Source organism: Polypterus senegalus, chromosome 16 (genome assembly GCF_016835505.1).
Source record: "Polypterus senegalus isolate Bchr_013 chromosome 16, ASM1683550v1, whole genome shotgun sequence".
Classification (NCBI taxonomy): domain Eukaryota; kingdom Metazoa; phylum Chordata; class Cladistia; order Polypteriformes; family Polypteridae; genus Polypterus; species Polypterus senegalus.
In genome coordinates, this window is record NC_053169.1 from 89,995,016 (window position 1) to 90,022,419 (window position 27,404).

Consider the following 27,404-nt stretch of genomic DNA (forward strand, 5'->3'; position numbering starts at 1 on the left):
TGCCAGTCTTCTAAGGAAATATAATCGGCTCTGTCCTCTCTTACACAGAGCATCAGTATTGGCAGTCCAGTCCAATTTATTTATATAATATTGTGCATGAGACTGGTCTGTTTCACAGGTTTGGAGAATATTTTGATTAGAATGTGTCTAATGAAAGGTAGTGGCCTTGGTTCATTTGTTGCGAGGTGGGGTTGGTGGGGTCTGGGTTGAACTGAAACAACCAATCTCTACTGGATGAGACTGACCTTTTCTATTGCTGACAGAAAGCTGGTACTGATGTAGGTCTCATGATTCATTAGTCAGATGGCTTCTGGGATAAGTCACATCTGGGGCCATCAGCTATTCTTCTTTAGGCAGCTTGCGTTATTTCTTCTCCTTCCATTTCATATGGTACGTCTTCCCTCATTCAACTGACCACCTTCTTGTTTTGCAGCGGAACAGAGAAACGGAAGGAAAAAGAGCAAATGGGAGGAGTAAAAGAGGAGCAGCCATCTGATGATAAAAGTGGCATCAGTTCATCCGGCCTATCTGCCATGCCCACCATGCCACCATCACCCTCCCCCCAAGCCCCTCAGTCACAAAAACAGACCCAAGAAAGCAAGAGCTTGGCTGCGGCCAAAAGGTCCTCCCTAGTCCCTGCTGCCTCCCACTTACGGGAGCTGGGCTTGGAATGCTACATTCAACATCTCTGATGTAGACATCTTGACTCTGCAGGATTAATGACCGGTTGCTTTTCTAATGCCCATTTTCATAAGTTGTAGGAATCAGTGGTGGCATATGTTTAGATGGATTTTTGTTAACTTCATAGGCATAGTGGAAAAGGGGTGGGGAGGCAGAGCATGGTTTATTGTTAAAAAATGGTATAGGATGTAGCCGGAAACTGTGCCACTGCTTGGTCCTACTAATCATTTTCCTGTAAACCCTTGCCCTAAATTATTTAGCTAAAGGAGCGTTAAATAAACTAGAGTAGTCTAGTATTAGTGAGAGAGCCTTGGTTCATCCACTGGTTAGTTGACAGTGTTCGGCAGGAAAGGATGCATTTATACTGACACATTTTTAGTGAAGCTTATCTGGACCCCATTTACCTAGCCGTTTTGCATTCCAAGCCCATCCCTGTAAGTATCTGTCTTTACAATAACCTGTGTGTTGCTTTCAGCTGGCTGTGCTTGGGATCAGTTCTTTAAGGGCTGAAGGGACTGTTTCTCCGGTGTATGGTGTTGACAGGAAATTGCATTGGTTTCCAGTTAGTCTGTTTCATTTCTGGATTGTATGTTAGCTTGCAGATGTTTTACACATGTTTCATGTTTATTCAGCTGGACCAGTCCATCTTAAAAAGGTGTCTTTCAGGAACCTGCGTTGCTAGGGATGCTCTCAATAGGTTTTATTGAGGCCCATGGTCTCAAGCTGGGCATTTTCCTTCTAGGGTTCAGAACTTCTTGCACCTCCCACCCCTTCAAAGGAATTTGAGCTCAGATAATTCCCTATTCCCACCCTACCAGTTTCAACACGTCTCATAGGAGATAGTGCATGGGTCTCTGTGAAATAGGAACTGATGATGTTGGCTGGCTATCAGACAGGCAGGGTCCACTTTCAGCACCTCCTTGTCCAGTAAGAACTGATCCCAGGCTGTTTGGAAGCTGAGCTGCCTACTGCTATTAACACCTACTTACTGACAGAGGCCTGCATGAAGAACTGTTCTTTCAATTTCTCCTCACTTCTTCTCAGCCAGAGTGGTCTAGCAGGTTGCAGGCTGCTCATCAGACTCTGCGTGTCTCTGCTTCGGAACTCCTTATTTATCATTTATCTAGCTGTGCAGTTTGATGCTTATGTCTCTGTTTGGCGATGGGGAGTTGTGGCATCAGGCCTGTGGTGTTATCTGTGTGTGTGTGCTTCTAAATTGAATGTGTGTAATGGGTGTGACTGTGTGTGTTTCAAAGAGCACCTGACCATGCTTTTGTATCCTTGTCCCTGAAAGTATGTATGTGTGGACATCAAGTCTCTTGTGAGAGATTGTTAATAGGCGTAGGTGAGGCCTTGCGTGTGTGCAGTCAAGCTGCATATTAATGCATATATTGTTGATTAACCTGTGTGAATAGGGAGTATTGAAAGGCCTGATTGATTATGAGTATGTTCTTTTATTTATATGTGTGCACTTTTGCCATTTAATCACATGAACCTGATGAATTTCGCAAACTCTGCTTCCTTGGTGCTTCTCTTCACTCCTGGAAGAACATTCTGAATTCAAACAGTGTGAGTGTACTCTCTCTGACATCTTTTCCCAACTCTTGCTGCTCACAGTGTGAAGCGAAACTCTGCAATGGAACGTTCACAGAGTAGCACCTGGGAGTCATCAGAAGAGACCCGCAACAAATTGGTAAAGGCAGCATCCACATCCAGAATAATCTCCAAGGTAACGCGGAGTACTGAAAAGTGAGTGGCCTTCTTACTGGATATTGCCCAGAAATGTAGGATAGCTTACATTGTGTAAATGTATTTTTCCCCCTACTTATTCTAATTTCACTTTATTTCTTTCAGACAAAAGGAGACAGTAATAAGTCAAGGTAAGCTGTATTCTTCCTGAAGCTCTACTGCCATCTACTGATCTGAAGTCCTCTATCTTTGTCAGTGCCTTGGCAGTTTTTAAGGCTATTTGGCCAATTGATGTTATTTGGAAATAGTGAAGGGATGAAAGGGGGTTTTTAATGGGAGGTTGATCGATGACTCGTGCGCACTGTTTTTGTTAATTGCACATTATTTCTGTCTCAAATAGTGAAAGGGTCGGCACGAGAGAAGAGTCAAGGTAAGCCCTCCAGTGGCCGCTGTTTGCTTCTCTCTGCTGATTTCTTCTGTTCACTAACTAACTCATGATCCTCTGCCGCTCAACTCCAGATGATTTTGCAGTGTCTGAAATGCCCTTAAATGACTTTCTGTGCCTGCCAAGAATGATACGATAGGAAAATTTTGACTGGGGTGCAGAGACGGCTGAACACTTCCTTATTGTGATGAGCATGAGCAGGGTCTTTGTTCCTGCGTTTTCTGTGGGGAGTCTTCAATTTTTCATCCTACAATATACTGCATGAGTGTTTGCCCTCACCTGAGAAAGTGTTCGGACTGGCGATGCACCTTGTGTTGGAAATACATGTTGGCTCTTTCACTTTACTGCACTTTTCTTCTTTGCTTTAGTGCTAAAACCAGCAACGGGGCTGGGTGCCCCGCTCTGGTTGGGATAGGCTGGCATGAGTTTGGTGGTGAGGGATATTATGTTTTTATTTCTATTTTTTTTTTTGTACACTTACAAACATGTTTAACTCTTCTTGCCAGATGGTGACTACATCAAGATGTTCATGCGTGGTCGGCCCATCACCATGTTTATTCCTTCAGATGTAAATAACTATGATGAAATTCGTGCAGAACTGCCCCCTGAGAGGCTCCGTCTGGAATGGGTGTATCCTTTTATGATGGTTGCTTGCACCATCCTTGTGTGCCTGTTTTTCTAGCCATGGTTCCATTTTCTTGACTCCTATGACCCAGGTTTGGGTATCGTGGTCGTGACTGCCGTGCCAATGTCTACCTGCTGCCTACAGGGGAGGTTGTCTACTTCATTGCTTCAGTGGTAGTATTATTCAACTATGAAGAGCGGACACAACGTCACTATCTTGGTCACACAGACTGTGTCAAATGGTTAGTATAGGAAGTATTTATAAAAAATACTGTTGTCTTTCAGCTAAGTACTTTGGCTTTCTTTCTGTCTTCTTGTGCCTGAAATGATCAAAATTGGTAAAAATCCTTTAAGTCAGTCAGTCATTTTTCAACCCGCTATATCCTAACACAGGGTCACGGGGGTCTGCTGGAGCCAATCCCAGCCAACACAGGGCACAAGGCAGGAACAAATCCCCGGGCAGGGCACCAGCCCACCGCAGGACTCACACACCAAGCACAATTTAGGATAGCCAATGCACCTAACCTGCATGTCTTTGAACTATGGGAGGAAACCCATGCAAACTCCACGCAGGGAGGACCCGGGAAGCGAACCCAGGTCTCCTTACTGCGAGGCAGCAGTGCTACCACTGCACCACCAAGTGTCCTTTAAGGACACTGCCATATTCTAGAATAACATAAATGCCATGGACCAGCCAATTGCATTGTCTTACTGATGAACAACGAGGATTCATAGCTGTGTTTACATTTGCTATACTTTATGGCGTCATAGATTACAGATTAAATCCTGGAGTACCCATTGTGGCTGCAAGCTTTAATACAACTTATTGCTTAATTGAAAGTTAATTCTTATCTTAATGTGAAACCACAATTTAATTTCTAAAACAAAATATCAGGTCACTGCCTAACTTTTACAGGATATCAAGTTGATGTATTTTATTCCAGAACAGTAAATCCATCTCCTGGAAATTAACCATTCTTTTTTTTTTTTTCTTTTTGTGACCACTTAATGGCAGTCATAACACTTCCAATAAACGTTTTCTAAGATGCGTACTAGCTTAAACTTTCACATAGTTGCATTTATACTTTACAAAATTATTTGAAACCAAGTTGTTTACTAAATCTTGCCATCTGACGTAATTCCAAGGACTGAATTTGAGCGAACCTCTTCCAGCCGCACTCTGAAATGTGATGCTAGCCTTAATATCTTTACAAATGAAACCCAGAATCTAGAGATTGTGTCAAATTTGTGGAACACAATTTGTTATATGTATTTGTGTATTAGGATATTGGTTTAAGAAAGACTCCATGTAAAATATGTTTGCATCTATAGTTGTATTGCCCTCACTGCACGCTGGTTGTCTACTTCAAGTGGTAAAACACTCATTGACAGCTGTTTTGTTCCTGGTGACTTTTATTGATTTCTCATTCAACTGCCTGCAATGCTTATTGTATTTTCATCATTGAAGCACAGCTTTTTTGAAAGGTCAGATTGTATAAAATGCAAGTTCATCTGTTTTTGATTCTCCCATCAGTATGAGTGTGGATTGTAAACCTGACTCTCTGGCACTTGTGTTCTCACCCCAGTTTTCATTTCTTTTTGACACAGTCTTGCAGTTCATCCAGACAAGATTAGAATAGCAACTGGGCAGATTGCTGGGGTGGACAAAGATGGAAGGGTGAGTCTGCTGATGTTGAAATGCTGCTGACTAATGATGTCTAGCTGTTACCTGGACCCCTAATTATAGTAACATTTGTCACTCAAGATAAAAATGGTCAAATTCTGATCTTGAAATTATTACATTGCCTGCTCTTTTTTCCTGGTGGAGTACAAGAGGTCAATTCTTGTCTCTTACTGAGCTTCTCCTTAAATTAATGTTTGCTCTTGCAATAATTTTGTACAGAGAGGAGCAACACTACATTATGTATGTTTAATATTTTCTTGTAATAAGTGACTTCAGTATTGATTCTGGCTCTCCATGCCTTTAACGTAGATAAACTGCTTCAAACAATAAATGGATAGATACAAAAATCTGTGATACAGGATTTGTAATTGCTGTTGTAATTTTGCCAAAGTTTTTATATTTTCTTAAAGTAGTCATGTTTAATTATAGGTTTCAATTCAATATTAGCTTCTTCGTATTCAGTTTATACATCAAAAACATTTTTTTTTATTTTTATTTTCAACATTTCTATATTGTAAGAACAACTTCACTGTAAAGGAACTAGATTTCCAGTGTCATTAGGAGATCATGTAGTAATTGTGCTTGGTATCTGATGAAGTAAATGTATGAAAGTGGCTGGCCTTTGCAACAAATTTGAAATACTGGAGGATGTGACCTAGAAGATTTAAACACAAACTTAAATAAAGTGATGTGGAGGTGGCCTCTGGTGGTCAAAGGATGTTACTGCATTGGCTTATGACTTAGAGCTTGTTGCCAGTTCAAAGTTGGCATCGTATTACAAAGTGCCTTGCTGTTCTGCAATTTTTTTTTTACTTTTGCCTCCACAGGCTCTACAGCCTCATGTTCGGGTCTGGGACTCGGTGAGCCTTGGAACACTTCAGGTCATTGGTTTGGGCACGTTTGAACGTGGCGTCGGCTCATTAGCCTTCTCTAAAGCGGTAGGTCATTTCAGATTGCTTGGTGTGGTACAAAAGCATATGTGAACTTATAATGGACAGTAAATAATGTCTGTTTTGTGTGATGAACATTGTGTGGTGAAAGGAAAATGCCTCATATTTCATGCAGTTAACATGAATGGCTTCGGCAAAGCGGTTTTAAATCTTTACATGTGTGCATAGCATTTTTACTAACTGTGCTTATTTGCGGCGTCAATTTAAAACGCTTATTGTATAAAAATTAATTCAATTTTGCATGGCTCCAATTTTCATTTCATGTTATTGCTGTGATTTGAATAGCTAGCTGTGCTGTACGCTATAATTTAATATTATGGACACAGTGTGAATGACCCACTTTTTATATTTCCTGGTTAGTTCCAGCTGCACAGTACAGCTGAGATTGTAGTATAAATTGCGATGAAGTATTACAGAGTGTGCCTGTTTGTGCCCTGACAATTTCTAATGTAGCACTGACTATTATTTATAATATGTATGTTGTAAAACTACCCAAACACGATATGATACATTGTCACGTAGAACAGATAGTTCAGACACAACCAGAGCCATAAATGCCATATATTTCTACAATATAGACCTCCCCCACCCCTGCATCTATGATACTGATTTTATATCAGCAACTAAGAATGAATACTAATTTATAAAGAAAAACCTATGAGTACTTAAATTACTTTTGTCTTTCTAATATTGTGTTATTGTTTTTGTGCATAATGATTAAAAGAGCACCCTTCCTCAAAAGGAAAGGTTTTATATGCCTGGTCTCTGATATATTTTAATTAATATTAAATAGGCTGTAACAGCTGATTATGACATTGCTATATGTATAATAGTAATTTTTCTTTTCTCCAGAATTAGTCAGGAAAGTGCTGGTGATTTAAATTTTTATACAGTATGGCTATTTCAGGCTTTATCACAGCTTGTTGTGACACATAATGTGTTGGAAAGGAAAACATCACAGTCGACAGTTACAATATACATAGTGTATATATATATATATATATATATACCCAGCAAAAAGAAACGCCCTCTGACTTTCAACTGTTTTTACTTTCAGTAAACTTAATGTGTAAATATTTGTATGAACAGTAAAAGAGTCAACACCATAAGACATAAACTAAAAATGTTTCACAATGTGTCCCTGAATGAAGGGAGGCTCAAAATCAAAAGTACCAGTCAGTATCTGGTGTGGCCACCAGCTGCTTGAAGTACTGCAGTGCATCTCCTCCTCATGGACTGGACCAGCTTTGTCAGTTCTTGCTGTGAGATGTTACCCGCTCTTCCACCAAGGCACTTGCAAGTTCCTGGACATTTCTGGGGGGAATGGCCCTAGCCCTCACCCTGCGATCCAACAGGTCCCAGACGTGCTCAATGGGATTGAGATCCGGGCTCTTCCACTGCGAGGATGATCAGCTGTCCTTCCTGTCTCCCTGTAGTGCTGTCTTAGGCGTCTCACAGTGCGGACATGGCAATTTATTGCCCTAGCCACATCAGCAGTCCTCATACCTCCCTGCAGCATGCCTAATGCACGTTCACGCAGATGAGCAGGGACCCTGGGCATCTTTCACAGTCGGTAGACAAGTCTCTTTAGTGTCCTGCGTTTTTAGAACTGTGACCTTAAATGCCTACTTTCTGTAAGCTGTTAAGGTCTTAACGACCATTCCACAGGTGCGTGTTAATTAATTGATTATGGTTAATTGAACATGCATGGAAAACATTGTTTAAACCCTTTACAATGAAGATCTGTAAAGTTATTTGGATTTTAAAACATTATTGTTGAAATACACAGTCCTGAAAAAGGGACGCTTTTTGCTGAGTATATATATATATATATATATATATATATATATATATATATATATATATATATATATATATATATAGTGGAATGAGCCCCGGACACAGACAGGTAGACATGTTATTCAGCATCACCACATTGTTATTTGTTATGAAAAAAATGGTTTGTATTGTGTATTGTGGGGATGGCTACCTATTGCCCTGAACTGGATAAGTTAATTAGAAAATGGATGCATGAATGAATTTACTGTTGATTGATCTTCTTTATTTTGTTTTTAGAGAAAATATAATCAACCAGAATCTGACTGCCATTCCCATAGGCACTGAGCAACAGAACATATCAACCCCATTTTTTGCCTCTAATTGCTTTGGGAAAGCAATATTTGAGCAGCAAATGCTTATATAACACCTAAGGGCTCGTTTATACTTCACGCTCAGAACGCTTGCATAGCAGGAGCGCTCGCTGGAGCACATGTTGCTTGAAGTATAAACCTGGCCTTAGAATGATTACTCACTGAACATCTGTTAAATTCTTTGTTTTTTATATGGCCTATGAAATAAAAATAGTTGGTTCATAATACAGATAAAAATGGAAAGGGTAAACGCTATAGTATTTTATTGTGTATTGTTAAATTTCATTTTTTTGAAGTGCCATTTTACACGAGTAGATAAAATTATGACTTGAACAATAATAATTGGTATTTTTTTATTTGAATTGAATTGGTTTTGCAGTTTTATATACTGTGACTTAATCTTGTCAGATTTTAGGACACATGTTTAAAGTTATGTTAAGTTGTCTGATTTTTGACTTTACAGAGGTTTCATGTGTGATTATGGGGTTTATAGGGTCATTATTCTCACAAGCAGAGTGCGATGAATTTCTTACTTGCACATGCCAATGAACATGCAAAACATTACCACTCTCTGCTGCAGTTATTAGTGAATATAACAGCCTTACTCAAAACTTCTGTCTTCCTTACCTAAAAAATCTCAGAACACAGTTTACAACACTATCTACCATTAAGAGACATTCAGAAACATATTCTGTACTGACATTTTTTTTGTAGAATATCAAATTAAGCAAATATATGCAGTATTTATCAGAGTGAACATAAATGATATTTTTATTATTTTTTGATAGCTGTCATTTTTAGTTAAGCAATAATCTAGGCTGAATTCTGATAACTGCACATCACTGAAACAGGCTGTTTTTCTTATTTCACGGTTTCATTCATCACATATTTATTCTTTACCCTCTACCTGCCCTGTTAGGTTGACTTACAATTTCTCCTTCGCAGGACTCAGGAGTCCATCTTTGTGTTGTAGATGACTCAAATGAACACATGCTGACTGTCTGGGACTGGCAGAAAAAGTCCAAAATTGCTGAAATTAAGGTGAGGTTTGTGTTGATATTGCTGCCCCACAGGCAACAGAGTCACTGAGGAGTGTGCAAGGTTTTTTATTTTCTGCTTCATTAACAATATACTTGTTTGATCCATAGACGACAAATGAAGTGGTGCTAGCAGTGGAGTTCCACCCAACAGATGCCAACACTATTATTACATGTGGCAAGTCCCACATCTTTTTCTGGACGTGGAGTGGCAATGCTTTGTCACGGAAGCAAGGAATATTTGGGGTAAGAAAAATTTACCAGAGAGAAGTGATCTTAACCAGTTCGGACTGCACGTGGTAATTTTGAGTGAGCAGGTGCTGTAGTTTAACATGGGCACTCTTTTTAGGTGTGATCATCTTGCTTAGTCAATACATTTAATAACTTGTTTTTCCTCATTAATTCTAGAAATATGAAAAACCAAAGTTTGTTCAGTGTTTAGCTTTCCTGAACAATGGTGATGTTCTGACTGGAGACTCGGGAGGTATCCTTCTTATTTGGAGCAAATGCATAACTGAGCCAACACAAGGGAAAAGCTCCAAAGGTATGTGGGTTGACTCACCTGAAATTTCTAAAGCAGTCATTTTCCTAACGTGGGCAGTGAGCTGCACAGTGGTGTGGATGTTAAGGATGGTTGAAGGTATCCTTGTCTCTTTATTACCAACATCCACTTTAGATAATTTGCTGTTTCAATGGAACTCACGGTTTCTCCTTCAGAGGAGAAGTCTTAAGTTCTGGTTGATCAGCTGTCATTCATTTTTACAACGGAGCCTGACATAAGTGCAACTATTACAAAAGATTCCATCTGTCCATCCATTTTTTGACATTGCTTATCCAGCTCATGCTTATTGAAGGCTAGAGCCTGTCCTGATATTATTACACTGGACACACTTTTTTTAGTTAACTTGTCCATCAGGGTAGAGATCAACGTTCTTAATTGGGCAGAACTTGCATTAGTGTCCATTGCATTTTTTTCTCTAGCTGCATTTTGTTATCTTCCTTTTTGCTTAGACCCAGGCCAAACATATTAGCTCCAAATTTGCTTTGAAGTTTAATCAGTACCGAGGCCTTGGAGGCAATCCTTCCTCTGTGGATAACTGCTTAATGTGTAATAACATATGCAGGTGTAAGCTCTTCAACATCTGACATTGAAGCAGATGCTCTTGGTATTATGTTCTCACTGGTCTATTAAAAAACTGTGTATTTTTACTTGCAGGTGTTTATCAGATCAGCCGTCAAATCAAAGGGCATGATGGCAGCGTGTTCACGTTATGCCAAATGAGGAATGGTACACTGTTGACCGGTGGGGGCAAGGACCGGAAAGTTATTCTTTGGGATCATGACCTAAATCCTGAAAGGGACATTGAGGTAGGAACTTGACTGATTTGTGTGGATTACACATAAATTGAATTGGCATATAAAGAAATAGCCAATGCTCATTCTGGGAAGTTCTGTGCTGAATTTCAAGCAAAGCCCTTGTCTTGATTTATTTCAGTTGTTTGAGGCATAGATCTGTTTTGTGTTTATTAATGGTTTCAGTAGGAACTTGCTTACACCTTTCTTGACTTCTTCATAGGTTCCTGAGCAGTATGGAACTATTCGTGCTGTGGCTGAGGGGAAAGGGGAGCAGTTTTTAGTTGGAACGTCCCGCAACTTTATTTTAAGAGGCACATTTAATGATGGATTTCAGGTGGAAGTTCAGGTAGAACTCACTTTTATACTTAGTTTATGTCACTTATCTTGCAGTTTATACAAGAATATTGAACATATTGACTGTCTATTTATTTACAGGGTCACACTGATGAGCTCTGGGGCTTGGCAACACACCCATTCAAAGATTTATTCTTGTCCTGTGCCCAGGACAGGCAGGTGTGTTTGTGGAATTCTGCTGACCACACACTTGAGTGGACCAGGCTGTTAGATGTAAGTTACTAAATCATTTACATTACTGGTGACTTCATAGTACATCATAGCCATTGCTGGTTTTGTCTGATTAACTCTTCTGTCTCCAGGAACCAGGACACTGTGCTGACTTCCATCCAAGTGGAGTAGTTGTGGCAATTGGGACTCATTCAGGGAAGTAAGTTCAAGTCTTACTTTGGCACATACAATCAGTAGTAAAGTTTTGACACTATAAGTTATGTGCAGTGAGAGGCGTTTTATGGGAATTAAACTAATGTTCTGAAATTTGCAAAGTTATTTAAGATGTGTAGCTGTCTTGAAACTTTCCTCATGTTGACCACTCTTTACGTTCCAGGTGGTATGTTCTTGATGCTGAAACTCGGGATCTGGTGGCAATACATACTGATGGAAATGAGCAGTTGTCTGTGATGCGCTATTCTGTAGGTGTGTACTTTAGTTTATCTGTACAGTAGACTATTTGATGTAGAGAAATGGCTTGTGGAAGTGTGCTGCATCTGCTTCTAAAGTGATTTTGGACTTGCCAGTTGTATCACTGTGCTGTGCTTGGCTGGTCTGCGGTAGACCAGAATATATCTTTCACCTTTATTGAATGAAATTAAAAGGTAGGAATTTTTCAAATCTGTCCAAAGAGAAGAATCTATGTTTATTTTTATTCCAAATATTTTATAATCAGAAGCCAAATCTTACCTTTTAATAAGCTTCTTTTTAAATTCGCAAGCAGCTAAACATGTTGTTTTCTTAATGTGGTATATTTATGTAATTTCCTTTAGTAATTTCTTTACTACAATTAGTCACTTATTTGGTCATCCACATATGCTTGTATAAAAAATATGAAAATTATAGTTACATCAAATAAAGGACAGTAACAGAGATACAGTTGAGAGGGCCTTGTTTGTTGAGTGGACCAACACTACCCAGAACCAGTGATACACAAGAGAGAGACACAGAGTGTGTATGCTTTAAAAGTGTAATTGTATTGTGCCAGTAGATTTAGAATAAATAAGTGCCCTGCTATGGTGTGCATCACCTGGCATATAAAACTGGTGAAGAAATAATGAATAAGAAACTGTTTATTTTCCTTATTTCATACAAATTCATAGAAATGACAGTCTCCTTATTCAATAATGGACAGTCGCTTTCCAAAAGAGAAGGGAGGTAAGATGGAAAGAAAAATCCCTCTTTTTTCCTGTAATGAGCTTTCGTCCAAAGTAAAATGGGATAGGTATCTACACTCACATGTAGCATCTGCAATGCAAACTAGTAGAACTCTAGCTGGTTCCATTTTGCTAATCTTAATAGCATTCACCAGATGTAGTTCCTTGACATTATTTACAGTATTGTTTCATGGAGCAGTGAAGAGTATTTGGATTATTTTTTTAAAGGAGTAGTATTTGGAATCTCAAATTCTAAGCAGAGGTAATTAGCACATTGCGATCTTATTTGACTGCCATGTGAATTTCTGTTTCATTTTATGAAGGTGTTTCTTCATATCTTTATAGATACAACATTATCTGTGCTGCAGACCCAGCATTAAAAGATAAAGAGCTGAATATTGATATACTATATAGTATACACCTAGCCATAAGCCTATCTTGATTAGATAGATAGATAGATAGATAGATAGATAGATAGATAGATAGATAGATACTTTATTAATCCCAAGGGGAAATTCACGATTACATAGTCTTGGGCAGCCTCTTACTAGCAGTGGTAATCAGGCTCTGCTGTAGCCTTTTAAAAATAAACACAAATGCCAGTACTGGTCAGAAGTTTTGGAACACCTCAGTTTTTTCAGTTTTTATGGAAATGCACACAGTTTAATGTCTTAATGTTTCATGAAACCAATCAAGGCATAAAAGAAATAAACAATAGCAAATGTCAAGGAATCATTAAGTGTACAAAGTTTCATTCAGATTTTTGATTTAACATAGTAGCCACCCTTTGCTGATATAACAGCCAAACACACATGTGGCATTCATTCTATAAGGGAAGTCACATACTGGTCAGAAAGATCTTCCCAACACTCATGCAGAAGTTCCCACAAATGTAAGTTGCTTTCCTGTCACCCTTTTGTTCAGTTCATTCCAAATTTAACTGAATGGGGTTTAAGTCTGGAGACTGTGATGGCCATTCCATGTTTTGAGGTTTACCTTGTTCTTTTCTTTTAATGTAGTTCTGATATAGCCTGGAGGTATTAGGTATGTTTTGGGCTTTTTTGTGTGGTCCATTAAGGAATGGCTTTCTTACTGCCACTTGCCCTGTCATACCTGCAGCATCAAGTCTCCTCTTTTTGACCGCCGTTAAGCTGTGCTTGAAGCTACTGTGCTGTGAGGCGCCTGTCACACAAGCTGGTGACCCTCAGAAACTTGTCTTCTGATTGGCTTGTGACTTTGGGTCTGCCAGATCTCTTTTTCTCACAGTTTCTTCCAATTTCCAAGTGCCTTTGGATTGTGTAGGACACACCACTGGACTCACTGACACTTTTTTTTTGTAATTCCTCTAAATGAAAGGTCTACACTTCTAAGGGTAATAATGCTTTGTCTCATTTCATTTACTTATTGCCATTTTCTTGCCATTACCACTGGAATTTACAAATTTCTACAGTGTAATATTGTCCAAGTGGTGCTTCGAAGAGTGTAGTAACAGAGTCTGTTCCAACTCTGCTTTAAGACAGACAGATGGCTTTTAAGTAATCAACAGAAGTTTGGACACCTGTACAAATTGTTTATATCAACATGCAAGGCTTAATTTACTTTAATTGTTGCAGAACATCTGTAGGTTGTGACCTATTAGCTGCTCCCTGAAGAAGGCCCATTTTTGATATTTGGAAATTTCTGTTTTTCAGTTTTTGTTAACCTAAACTTTAAATATAAACCTGGTAGTGTACTGCTTACCTTTTCACCATTTTAGGTCATTCATTGCATTTCAACTGACTAAAACTGAAGAACAATTGTAAAAACTGAATATATATATATATATATATATATATATATATATATATATATATATATATATATATATATATTTGTGTGTGTGTGTATATAAAGTATATTTATAGGTCTGAATCACAATCTGATTATATGGATGGTTACCACCAGGTAATACGTACGGTTGGTCTGCCAATCAGCAAACATCCGGCCTGTCCTCTCATTTGCGAGAAAAGAGGTCATAGATATGTGATTCAGTACCTGGCAAATAATACAAAGAGTGGATCAACGTCAGGCTTCACCTTAGGCACTGATGTCCAAGGTTCAGTCCCCGTAAGGGGAAGCAAAGGTGCATACGCCTCATGAGCCCTAATTAGGGCAAAACACATGTCTTGCTCTCTTTGTATTATTTGGCAGGTACTGTATCTATACTAATAAAAGGCAAAGCCCTCACTGACTGACTCACTCACTCACTCACTCACTCACTCACTCACTCACTCATCACTAATTCTCCAACTTCCCACGTAGGTGGAAGGCTGAAATTTGGCAGGCTCATTCCTTACAGCTTACTTACAAAAGTTAGGCAGATTTCATTTTGAAATTCTATGCATAACGGTCATAACTGGAACCTACTTTTGTCCATATATACGGCCATAGCCTGCAGCTCGATCGCCGTGTGAGACGGAGTTGCGTCCCGCATCATCACGCTTCCCACATTATTGAATGCCTGCCCATATAAGGTAAATATTCGCGGGTGAAGGACTGTGCTTATGCAGACGAAGATGAGATGGTCAGGCAGACACGCTTCCGCTAAATATTCGCGGGTGAAATACTGTGCTTGGCATATTCATAAGCAGCTACTGCGGAAACCCTCTGATGCTGAACAAGCCTTTGTACACATATCAATAGGAAAGCAAGGTGTAAAGCTTAAGTTTAAATTACATTCATAGACACGCTGCCGCTAAATGTTCACAAGCAAATCCACAACTTAATACCGCGAATGCCTGTTAAACATCTTAGATTCACGAGTACTGATTTGGGTAGTGAACACTTCGATGAATGAAACCTGTTATCTTTACAATGGTTGACAAACACGGAATATTACTTGAACACAACACATCCTCCAAATACGAACCTGATTGAAAGAAATAATGATTATCAAATCCTTGATGACAGCAACACTCATAACACTCACAAAACAATTACATTGACAATCATGTTACGTTATTTTTAAAATGTTTCCTTTTCTTTTTCATAACTTCTTTAACACACTACTTCTCCGCTGCAAAGTGCGGGTATTTTGCTAGTCATATATATATAAGCAGTTCTGCAGAGCAAATATAAACCAACTCATTCTATGGTGTATACAATATACAAATATAATGTACACAACATTCTCAAACTCACTTAATCTAATTCAGGGTCACGGGGGATTGGAACTGGTGCCAATGGTGTATATGGCATGGCAGGGCTAACCACCATGTACAAATGTACATATCATATTAATCTAGACAAGCTGTGCTATCTATCTAAGACTGGTTGAAATCTAAGTAATCAATGGAGGCTTCATGCGGTACACCATCTGTGGGAATGTGTTTTGTAATGCATGTAGTAGTAAAATGCAATGCATTTGTCATTCCAACAGATGGCGTATCACAAACATTTGCAGTAATAAAATGCATTACTGCAAATGTTTATGATACACCATCTGCTGGAATGACAAATGCAATGCATGTGTCTACCTTATATGCCATTTGGTGTAGGATTCATAAAAGCAGTGTTAATGTTTGTGATGTGTCATCTGTTGGAATGACAGAGACATAGCAACCTGACTGATACACAGACACTTTTCCTTTTAATACGTTGGATAATTGTTTGGTTGATAAGTAATCAAATTATTTTATGTGTGTCAGCTGGTAATTATTGAACACAATGGAAAAAATGTCATATGAAATATACCGGATTTGTGTGACAGAGCAGATTTCCAGTGCTCTGATACATATATTAAGCAAGACGCATTTTTTGTCTGATTTCCTATTTTATTGTTTAAAAGTGGCTTTCTGGCCTCAAAATGTAATTATTTGTTACAGCCTTCAACCTTGTTGAACTTCTCGTCATATCTGAAAAACTTAATGTTGCACAATAAAGTCCACTTCTTTTATGTATAACAGTGGACAATTTCTGCACTTATAAATTTAAATGCTAAACTTGAAAAACTTGAGTTTTTTTCTTCAACCATGCTTCAGATATTTTTAACTTAAGCCCTGGTTACACTCCCATTTCTGAATGACTGTATAATGCTTTTGACATATTGGCTTTTACAAAGTGCTATGCTGTGTTCAATGTGAGTGGCTAACCACTTTGGGAACATAGTGTACAATCTGTTGAGGGCTGAAGGTGAATGTTTAAAAAATAAACACATTTTGAGCTGCCTGCTTATGCATTCTTGAGGTTTATACATATATATACTCAGCAAAAAAAGAAACGTCCCTTTTTCAGGACTGTGTATTTCAACAATAATGTTTTAAAAATCTAAATAACTTTACAGATCTTCATTGTAAAGTGTTTAAACAATGTTTTCCATGCATGTTCAATTAACCATAATCAATTAATTAACATGCACCTGTGGAATGGTCGTTAAGACCTTAACAGCTTACAGAAAGTAGGCATTTAAGGTCACAGTTCTAAAAACGCAGGACACTAAAGAGACTTGTCTACCGACTGTGAAAAACACCCAAAGAAAGATGCCCAGGGTCCCTGCTCATCTGCGTGAACGTGCATTAGGCATGCTGCAGGGAGGCATGAGGACTACTGATGTGGCTAGGGCAATAAATTGCCATGTCCGCACTGTGAGACGCCTAAGACAGCGCTACAGGGAGACAGGAAGGACAGATGATCATCCTCGCAGTGGAAGAGCCCGGATCTCAATCCCATTGAGCACGTCTGGGACCTGTTGGATCGCAGGGTGAGGGCTAGGGCCATTCCCCCCAGAAATGTCCAGGAACTTGCAGGTGCCTTGGTGGAAGAGTGGGGTAACATCTCACAGCAAGAACTGACAAATCTGGTCCAGTCCATGAGGAGGAGATGCACTGCAGTACTTCAAGCAGCTGGTGGCCACACCAGATACTGACTGGTACTTTTGATTTTGAGCCTCCCTTCATTCAGGGACACATTGTGAAACATTTTTAGTTTATGTCTTATGGTGTTGACTCTTTTAGTGTTCATACAAATATTTACACATTAAGTTTACTGAAAGTAAAAACAGTTGAAAGTCAGAGGACGTTTCTTTATATATATGCATACAAACATTACAAAAATTAAAGGGTGTGGTCCTTACTGGCATTTCTACTCTTTTTTTTTATAGGATGCCTCACTGACTGGTTTCAAGCACAGTTGCTCTATGCTTTGCCAGTTGACTATGCTAATAAAAATTCCATGTTGGTTCTTTTACTTTGGATTTCTTGTCACCTGCAGCTGATTATTTTTTTAACCAACAAGAAATAAGCCTAATTCATGTTGCATTTCCCCTTTTGAGAAAATGGATATAATGACAGCAATGTGAAGACACATCAGTGCATGTAAAAATGAGTGCGAGTACATAGCCCATAGCAGTTATGTTCACAAAAGATGATATAACATCAATAGTAGACCTTATTTACTTGAAAACTCTCATCTGTTTAGGCAGCCAGTCAAGCCAAACTAAAAAAACAAAATTACTATTGACATTTGAATAACTTTAATTGGAACAGTTTTGTTTTTCTTAGAGAAGTGTGTGCGAAATGGTGTGCATACGATAGCTAAGTGGGTAGCGGCACAGCAGTGAACCTAAAGCAGAGAGAGTCACTACTGAGAGAGGCTGTTCATTGGCTGTCTGATTGTGTTTAATTGTAATTGCTATATTAAAAAAACATACTGGCTATTAGTTTTCTGTTCTTTAACTAGACAATGTTGTTGTTTGTAGAGTAATGAATGCAGAATGGGGGTGTATATAGAAGGTGGGTGAGCTCCTGCTATGTGGCAAATACTCGGATGTATCAATCAATCAATCAACATTTATTTATATAGCACATTTTCATACAAAAAAAATGTAGCTCAAAGTGCTTTACAAAATGAATAGAAAAATAGAAGACACAATAAAACATTAACCTAAGTCAACATTAATTAACATAGAATAAGTAAGGTCTGATGGCCAGGGTGGACAGGAAAAACAAAAACAAAACTCCAAAAGCTGGAGAAAAAAAAAAAAAATTCTGTAGGGGTTCCAGACCACGAGACCGCCCAGTCCCCTCTGGGCAATCTACCTAACATAAGTCAAACAGTCCTCTTTGTATTTAGGGTTTTCATGGAAGGACTTGATGATGATGGTCACGTAGACTTCTGGCTTTCAGTCCATCAATGTTGGTGCATCATGATGCTTTGAGTAGGTGGTGGTAGCGCAGGCCGCCACCACAAAGGAACCGGAAAAAGAAACAGAAGAGAGAGTTGGGGTCAGTACGGATTTTGGAGTCACTGTGAATAGTTATTATGAAGAATTGAACATACAGAGTATCAGTATTAAGTTAAAGTGAAGTTATGAGAAGGCCATGTTAAAGTAATGTGTTTTCAGCAGTGTTTTAAACTGCTCTACTGTATCAGCCTGGCGAATTCCTATTGGCAGGCTATTCCAGATTTTAGGTGCATAACAGCAGAAGGCCGCCTCACCACTTCTTTTAAGTTTAGCTTTTAGAATTATAAGGAGACACTCATTTGAAGATCTAAGGTTACGATTTGGAATATAACGTGTCAGGCATTCCGATATATAAGATGGAGCGAGATTATTTAAGGCTTTATAAACCATAAGCAGTATTTTAAAGTCAATCCTGAATGACACAGGTAACCAGTGTAGTGACATCAAAACTGGAGAAATGTGTTCGGATTTTCTTTTCCTAGTTAGGATTCTAGCAGCTGCATTCTGCACTCGTTGCAAGTGATTTATGTCTTTTTTGGGTAGTCCTGAGAGGAGTGCGTTACAGTAATCTAGTCGACTGAAAACAAAAGCGTGAATTAATTTCTCAGCATCTTTCAATGATATAAGAGGTCTAACTTATGCTATGTTTCTTAAGTCAAAAAATGCTGTCCTAGTGGTCTGATGAATATGCGATTTAAAATTCAGATTACAGTCAACGGTTACCCCTAAGTTTTTTACTTCCGTCTTAAATTTTAATCCTAATGCATCAAGTTTGTTTCTGATAACCTGATGTAGACAGAAGAAGTGCAGAAAGGTTATTCCTTTGCAGTGTTACTGTTTTATGGCAATTACTATGTGAGAGAAACATACTGGCCCATGTTATCAAAATTGAGAATGTTAAAATGTTTTTGCTTTGTATTACATTGTGAAATATAATAACATTTAAAATAAAAGGGCAGGCGCTATTCATGCAGTCGACAAGTAAAGAGGGAGAAAGGTGTCGTTCTTGTGTGATGCTTAAAAATATTTTGTTCTTTAAAATAAAGCACATTATTAAATTTATGGTTTATTTAATAATAGTTTAATGTAAGTATTAGCAATGGAAAGAGTGCAGTTAAGCAAAGTGTGAAGTAGTTGTGTGACCAACAATGATCAATGAGTGCAATTTCTCTTTAGATTGTACTCTGTGAAAGTAAATGAATTATCTCTTTGCAAATCATAACAGAAATAGTTCTATCAACAGTGAACAGTGGCTCTTTAGTTAATAATGACCTCTTTGTGGTATAAAAGTTGGAGAATTAGATGAATGTGTACATTTAGTTGTACTTGAACAGACATAAATAAATAAGGTTGCAAGAAAATCCGATGATTTTGAAGAAAAGGTTTTAACGGATGGCAGAAATTAAATTTGTTTGACTGAAAGACAACATTCACATGGCACAACAGGACTGTTTTATAGAAGTTTGTTTGGGTAATGAAAGGAGAAAAGTGAGATTCCATCCTGCAGAACAGTGTAGGATAGCCTCCATATGTAACTTTGCTTGTTGGACTGCAGATACTCTTATTTTTCTTTTGATTTGGAAAGCTTAGTACATGTAAACTGAGCATACAGCTTCCAGCAAAGTTCTCCTGCAGCACCTTTAACACTTGGCTCTGCTCAGATTATTAAGTATATATCTATGCCTTGCATCAGTCTTGTTTCCCATCATAGTACATTAGCAGCATAACATGTACAAATTTGAGAGAGAAAATTACAAAATTTATGATGCGTGCATTTTATAGCAAACTTCAAATAATAAATAATTAACTTTGATTGTTTTATTTTATGTTCTGCTATTAGAGTTCTCCTTTACTTGCATCAGGGATACTACTTGAATGAGAGAGATTCACATGCTTATGTATAAAAATGTCATTTATTTTTGAAAAAATTAGCCATTATTAAACATAAAAGACAAACACTTCTGCAAAGCCAACATTGTTTAGCAGTTTTGCTAAACGTTTGACTTCTTTATAATTTTATTATTAGTGAGGTGGTAGTATCTGCTGGTCCTTGTGTTGATTGATTTCATTTGTTAAAGTACAAAGAACAATTTGTATAGCTCTACCTTCATTGGTAAATAGTTATTCTTAAGTAAATTTTCATTAACCTTTTTTGTCCAAACTTTTTTCAAGCAGTGTTTTTTCCATTTGTCTCTGCAATGTGCTTTCGGTGGCAGAAAAAAAACTGCCACTTATTTCAAAGCACAGAGCAGATTGCAGAATTAACCCAGATTATACAGATTCACGTCTGTGCTATGCTAATTCTGTATGTACCTTAACTTATTATGTTAAACCTTAACCCACTAGAGCGTGTGATGGTTGCTTATTGTTTGCTTTGATGCATCAGCATCAGTTTTTACATAACAGATGGCATGTGTTGTTATTCTTTTGGCATTTTAACTCGTGCTTGTTCTTTTTGTGGGGCCTAGTTAGTTGAGACATTTTGCCATGGAATTAGGTGGCAATTTCTATTAGTAAAAATTCCATGTGACAGTACAGAAGTATGAATAACGTCGGTTGCTAAAGCTCAGGGTCACATCAAGGTCTGCCAAGTGGGGTGTGTTTAAGAATTACTTGGTCCTTAAGTATACAATCAAATCTGAATTGTTGAGCTTGTGTTAGATAAAAGAGAATAAAGGATTGTGTTGTGTATACCTGCATTCAGATTATTTAAACACAGAGCATAGGCTTACTACTGAATTTAATATAAATACTAAATGTTATTTGTTTATATTTTTTACGTATAGTTTTGCAGTTTGTGTAAATTTTAGGTTTGTAATACTGAAAACCTGATCTTATATTTTCTAACTAGATGGCTCCCTTCTAGCAGTCGGATCCCATGACAACTTCATTTATCTCTACAATGTGTCTGAAAATGGCCGCAAATATAGCAGATATGGAAAATGCAGTGTAAGTAACCCCCAGGAGTGGCACTGGCCTAGCCTGGCTTTCTCACCTCTTAGAAAACAATCTCTAACTGGTTTTGTTTTTTTTTTTGTCTTTTTTAGGGACATTCCAGCTATATCACTCACCTGGACTGGTCTCCAGATAACAAGTTCATCATGTCGAACTCTGGAGACTATGAAATCCTGTACTGTAAGTGAGCCTTAAAGTCTTTGCATTAAAAAGAAGTTTATTCTCTGGAGATTTTATTTTGTAGAAGATATTTGCTTTAAAATAATAATGGAAAGATCTCTGTTGTGCCTGTTAGTTATTGTTGCGTAGTTATTTTTTTCTAACCTATATATATCTCACTGCCTTCAAGGGGACATTCCAAGTGGCTGCAAGCTTATCCGGAACCGGTCTGAATGCAAAGACATTGACTGGGCCACCTACACATGTGTGCTGGGTTTTCAGGTTTTTGGTAAGTCTTTTCTTAGCCTGATGAGTGACTGTCACTTGTTAGTATTTGGATAATGCGTGCATCTCTGACACTGACCAGTTATCTGCTTATGGCGTTAGCAGCATAAGGCATTCACATCTTTGTTGGATCGACAAGTGGTTTATTTCTCACACTTTTCTGAAATGGAACCAAATTCTTTTTAATGTACTGAGACTCTTTTTAGCATGACTGTCTCATTCCCAAATGAGACAACAGTACTTGGTATGTTCGAGCTGCATTCATGGTAGTAGTGCCACTACAGATGATCCAGTTTTAGATGTCATATTATACAGTACTAGCGAAATTCTACATTTGTGAAATCCATACTTTCTCTGCAAAGAATTATTTGTTTTTTTAAGTCCTTGAAATGATTTTGTTATCATGGCACTGATTTGTGCTTAAAATAGACCTTTTCAGCCAATGTAGTGAAGAGCTTCCTGTTTAAACGGGGCTGTGAGACATGAACTCAGCTCTTCGGCGCACCTCATTTGATTTTTTCCGGCAGACAAATTTTCAAAACAAACCATATTTTACCACTCTAATCAGAGTTGGAGTAATAATTATGTTGGCGTGGTCATTTTAGATCTGAGATCGGCTAAAATTTAAACAATGACCGTTGTCAATACCCAGCCGTCATTACTCAGTTTGCCGATAGATGTCAGAAGGACAGATGCCAAAACCGAACTGCCCAAAGATAGATTTTGACGTACCAAGCAAATGGCGATACGCTCTAAATTACTTACGGTTCTGGAGTTGTCAAAGGGTTTAAGTCAGTCGACGATGTTAGGCCTGGAAAGTACGCCCCACCAAACCAACGTTCCAAAAACCAACCGAACTTACTGTCATCTACTCGAGCCAACACCGACTTACTATACAGTGCCATCCAGTGGCGTCACTGAAGCATTCGAACATTCTAAGCCAATCATGCAATACTGCGTCCGCGTTTGCCACTTTATGTTCGAATTATAGAGGCAGAGTCCCATTGCATGGTTCTAACTTGTATTGAGTTGAGGTATTGACGCGAACACCATACATATGGATAATATCAAATTATATATAAAAGGATATGTATACTGACAATGTAATATAAGAAGAAATCACAAAAAAAAAAAAAAATCACTCCACACTACACACCACTTCCATCTTGATAGTATGAAGTGTGCAATCATCAATGTAATTAATACCTATGGTACGGGGGAGAAAATCACCTGTGAAGTCTCAAACAAGCAATAAGCGGTTGTCTGAAGTGAGGTCCCATTCGTATCAAAGCAACAAGGGATGTGTGGCTATTCACTATCAAGTCCTGATCATGTTAAAGCCTGTAGCTTTGTTTTGTGAAACCTACAGAGTGAATCTTTTTCCAAATCTACACTAGAGAATGTCGAAGGGAGGGGAAGACAACAAAAGTTGATATTTACTTCCTATGCCAAATATCCTGAATTGTTACTACCTTACCATTTCAAAATGTGTTTTTTTGGCACTTTTTCAGTACCAGTATAGTGCACAGCCTTCTTCAAAGTGTTCCGGAAGAAAAATCTTCCTTGTTCAGTGCACCATTTTGATTCATTAGTTTAATGTTTAGCATAAACCGGAACTTACAGTGGAATGGTAATTGTTACATTTTTGGAACTAAGAAGTGTCTTGCTTGTGACTTTATTTTTATTGCATAGAATCACTGAGTTTCTTTATGAGACTACTGATTTTTGTTTTTTTCCCCAACGTCTGTTGTCCCATTTGAAAGGAAAGCAATAGTACTTGATATAACCAAGCTGTAAAACAAGTAATGCAGGAGTAATTTTCACATCCCCATGGATATTCCAAGAATAATTTCCATTCTTATTTTTAGTCAAGTGTAGTTTCATATTGTCTCATGCTGCACGAATGAAGAAAATGTATGCTAGTGGTACTGGTAGATCTTCATTTCTAGTATATAGCAATACATAGCATTGCAGAACTGGTGAGAAGGTGTCATTCCATTGTATAGTGCTGCTACCTAAAAGTCTGTATTGAGAATCTATATCGTTAAAGTAGGTCACACTTGGTAGAGAAAATATTTTGAATGCTTCTTGGCAGTTGGGAAGGCAACATATTTCACTGCCCTGTTGTAAAAGTTTTCATTCTGCCATTCATGAAACTAAAGTGTCAGCCTAGTTGTTTGATAAGTTTAGATTAAAGTTAATTGATGAGGTTTGGAAACTGGGAAGACAGCTTCAGTAATCTGATTACTACCCAGATTTGTTTCAGTCTTCATCTGCTCAACCTTATCATTTTCTTCTGGACTTGTGCCATATAGACAATTACTGAAAGTGGGAATATTTGTTATCCAAAAATTATTTCATGGAGAAATTTGAATTGCATTTCTGAATTTGACTCGCAAAAGTGTACAGGTATTAGAAACATTGAAAAATTGACATTGTATGACTTTCTTAATTATTATTACCCAATTATTCATGCTGTGTCTTTGTAGGTGTGTGGCCTGAAGGCTCAGATGGGACAGACATCAATGCTTTGGTCAGGTCTCATAACAGGAAGGTGATTGCATTAGCTGATGATTTCTGCAAGGTTCATTTGTTCCAGTATCCCTGTTCCAAACCTAAGGTGAGGTCCAAGTGAACCTTTTATTTGAAATAGAAAGCATTTCTTCTTTTATCCCCTAATCTGTGCTGTGCTAGAAGTTGAGCCATCTTCCCCTTAACAATTTTCTGTAACTCTTCTGAATACATGGAGTCAGTGACTCTGCTGTTACAAATCTGATTACATTTTTGTTTGCTTAGAGAAATTGGTAGTATAGGGATGACTTTGTTCTTTTCTAGTTTGTTTCATTCAGTCACATCACAGCTTGATTAGAAAGTTTGACGGTTTATTTTATTTTTTTCTTCAAGGCACCAAGCCACAAATACAGTGCCCACAGCAGTCATGTGACAAACGTGAGCTTCATTCACAGTGACAGCCACTTGATCTCTACTGGTGGGAAAGACATGAGCATCATTCAGTGGCGGCTCATCGAGAAGATTCCACTGTGCTCCAGTGATACTCTGAGCCTGACAGATGTGGGCAGTAGCCATATCACTAGCCCTTCCTCTCGTGGGGTAGTGCAGGCTCCACAGTCTGTCACAATGCACTCTGTAATTTCGGAATCTGAGGTGGACACCCCCAATGGACAGGAGGAGAGCTCACCTGGCACCCCACCTCCATCTGACAGCACCCTAAGCCCTGATGACAGTCTTGAACCAAGTGAGGAAAACCCTACACCTCAGCCTGCCTCGACTCCTATTGAAGAGCTCCCATCCAATGCTGCCTGTCTGATACCTTCCTAAGGGTCACTCTTATACCTCCTGTCCACGTGGCCAGGCACATCTCTCTCTCTCTCTCTCTCTCTTTTATTTTTCATTTTTTTGTAAGAAAGGATGGGGGTTTCTGAGCCGGTCAGCCTCTGAAGGCAAATGTTTACTTTACTTTGGTTTAAGGGGTCCTGAGGTATTGTACAGCAGGGGGTTCAGGAGTCAGCCTTCCTGCTAGGCCCTATGCTGTGGGATATTTTGGTTTGTTTCTTCTTGTCTCAGGAATCAATGCTGATTGACCAGTGAGACGCTTTCTGCATACACCTTAACTGCCCCCTCACATCAGTAACGGCGGGATTCTGAATCTTGTCTTTGTAAAAAGAGGTGCCATAATTTCCTTTAATACTGGGTCAGTGTTGTCTTTCTGTCTTCTGTATAGCACAGCAAAACCACCTAGCACCTCCTGCTTGGTTTATTTTGCTTATCGTAAGAGCAGGGCAACCTGACCACTGGTTTTAACTCTAGATGTCCAAAAAAATTACAAATGACCTCTGTCATAAGAGCTGTTGCCTGTAAGCATCTTCATACTGCAGGCAGTTGGCATTAGAGGGCGGCCATTACATCTGAGGAGATCAAAGGTTGGTGGGAGGGAGTGAAGGAGGAAGAGTATGTCTTTCAGAAAGAGATGGTTTCAATGAACAAGGACTGTCATTGGGTTGGAAGGTTGTTGTGCTATACGGCTGTCAGTGAAAATTGGCAACCCAGTACAGTAAAGCTGTGGCAGCTATTAACATGGCCTACCAGTGTAGTACTGGGATAAAATGTGTGGCAGACCTGGTCTCCCATAGGTACTGTCCAGCATGGGTTTGTATAAAAGTCTTAACAAGTGCACCATTCCAGTGTCCAGATCTCTGTGGTCACCGCATAACTATCATAACTTCCCCTATGGTGAGCAGTTGCTTGGTGTTGCTGCTGGACTGACGTGACGTAGATGGAATGGTTTACATGTTGTGAAAGGAGCTGTGCTTTATAGTGAAAAATGCTACAGTGAGAAAGTGCATCCTTGTTCTTTGAAACATCTCGGCACCATGTGAGAAAATGGGAGCTTTATTCTGACCGCTCCTTAGGTAGAGCATGAAGTCCTGGAGACTATTTGCTGGGTGGTATTTTAACAGGCGTTCACCCATTGGTGAGTAAGAACCTGTGGGGGGCAGCAGCAGTTCCATATAAGTCTGCTTCTCCTGGCCAAAGGGCTGACTTTCTTACAGGCTAGGAGGGGCAACACCCTCAGGGTATTTAGGTGGGGAGAAAGGGAATCATGAAGTCCTAAATGGGAAGGGGCAGCACTGGGGACTAGGGCTACTGCTGAGTAGCTGGGGGGGGGATGGGGGCATGTGGGAGGAGAGTGGTGTGGTGTATGTCCACAGTACTATAGAAGGGGTGGGGGTGGGTTGGGTGGGGGTGGCGTGACTCTCATTGAGGTGCGCTGAAATGTCTCATTTGCCATTTGGGCTTTGTGACAGCTTTATAGGGTGCAGTCCTCATCCTTCTTGGAAGTTCTAGAGTGGTGGGGAGCACCCCGGTAATGTGTTCATTTGACTTGGGGGGGATTTTGCTGGTGGGTTCCACTTTTTGGTACTCTGCTGGAGAGAAGTGCCCCGTACGCATTCCCGTCTACTGTAAGCAAAAAAATAAAAACAAAAAAAAAAAAATAAAGAGTCAAATGAAAGGAAATAGAATTTGTCAGGCATGTATCATGTTCACTGCTGGGACTGGAATCCCTCCTGCCAACATGGCCCCCATAAGGCACAGCTTTACTAGAAGGGTCTTGGTTTTGTTTGCTTTTGAAGTGTTGTGGCAGATCTTATCTATTGACAGATTTGCTTATGGTATTTGTGATACTCATCAGACCCACCCTTGGTGTAAATGCTGCCACATTTCTGCCATTTAGTTTTGTTTTGTACGTGGTCTTGCAAGCTGAGCATGGAATTGTTTTCTTAGTGGACACTTGACAGAGGTGAGGCCTGCCAGTGTTTACGGGGGAACAAATCTTATGAGATAATGTGCACTAAAATATCCACAGACTTGGTGCACACTAAGTCAATTTTTGAATGGTTAACTTAAAACCACTATTGGGAAGAACTG

At 38.9% G+C, this 27,404-nt stretch overlaps 1 protein-coding gene across 6 annotated transcripts in view; it reads left to right on the forward strand.

Moving 5' to 3' along the window:
* The window catches only part of LOC120516597 (echinoderm microtubule-associated protein-like 4), a 50,281-nt gene extending 23,288 nt beyond the window's left edge, over positions 1 to 26,993 (forward strand). For 3 of the 6 annotated variants that reach the window (XM_039738381.1, XM_039738380.1, XM_039738376.1), the window contains exons 4-24: positions 434 to 622; positions 2,299 to 2,430; positions 2,536 to 2,561; positions 2,771 to 2,800; positions 3,322 to 3,445; positions 3,532 to 3,681; positions 5,048 to 5,117; positions 5,951 to 6,061; positions 9,169 to 9,264; positions 9,372 to 9,506; positions 9,669 to 9,804; positions 10,477 to 10,628; positions 10,837 to 10,962; positions 11,052 to 11,183; positions 11,273 to 11,340; positions 11,518 to 11,606; positions 21,409 to 21,506; positions 21,605 to 21,692; positions 21,862 to 21,960; positions 24,446 to 24,576; positions 24,861 to 26,993. In XM_039738381.1, the coding sequence (XP_039594315.1) occupies positions 434 to 622; positions 2,299 to 2,430; positions 2,536 to 2,561; positions 2,771 to 2,800; positions 3,322 to 3,445; positions 3,532 to 3,681; positions 5,048 to 5,117; positions 5,951 to 6,061; positions 9,169 to 9,264; positions 9,372 to 9,506; positions 9,669 to 9,804; positions 10,477 to 10,628; positions 10,837 to 10,962; positions 11,052 to 11,183; positions 11,273 to 11,340; positions 11,518 to 11,606; positions 21,409 to 21,506; positions 21,605 to 21,692; positions 21,862 to 21,960; positions 24,446 to 24,576; positions 24,861 to 25,295 (2,617 nt within the window). In that variant the 3' untranslated portion in view covers positions 25,296 to 26,993. The remainder of the gene's footprint in view (positions 1 to 433; positions 623 to 2,298; positions 2,431 to 2,535; positions 2,562 to 2,770; positions 2,801 to 3,321; positions 3,446 to 3,531; positions 3,682 to 5,047; positions 5,118 to 5,950; positions 6,062 to 9,168; positions 9,265 to 9,371; positions 9,507 to 9,668; positions 9,805 to 10,476; positions 10,629 to 10,836; positions 10,963 to 11,051; positions 11,184 to 11,272; positions 11,341 to 11,517; positions 11,607 to 21,408; positions 21,507 to 21,604; positions 21,693 to 21,861; positions 21,961 to 24,445; positions 24,577 to 24,860) is intronic. The other 3 variants (XM_039738377.1, XM_039738378.1, XM_039738379.1) reach the window with 3 other exon arrangements.
* Positions 26,994 to 27,404: the final 411 nt, after the last annotated feature.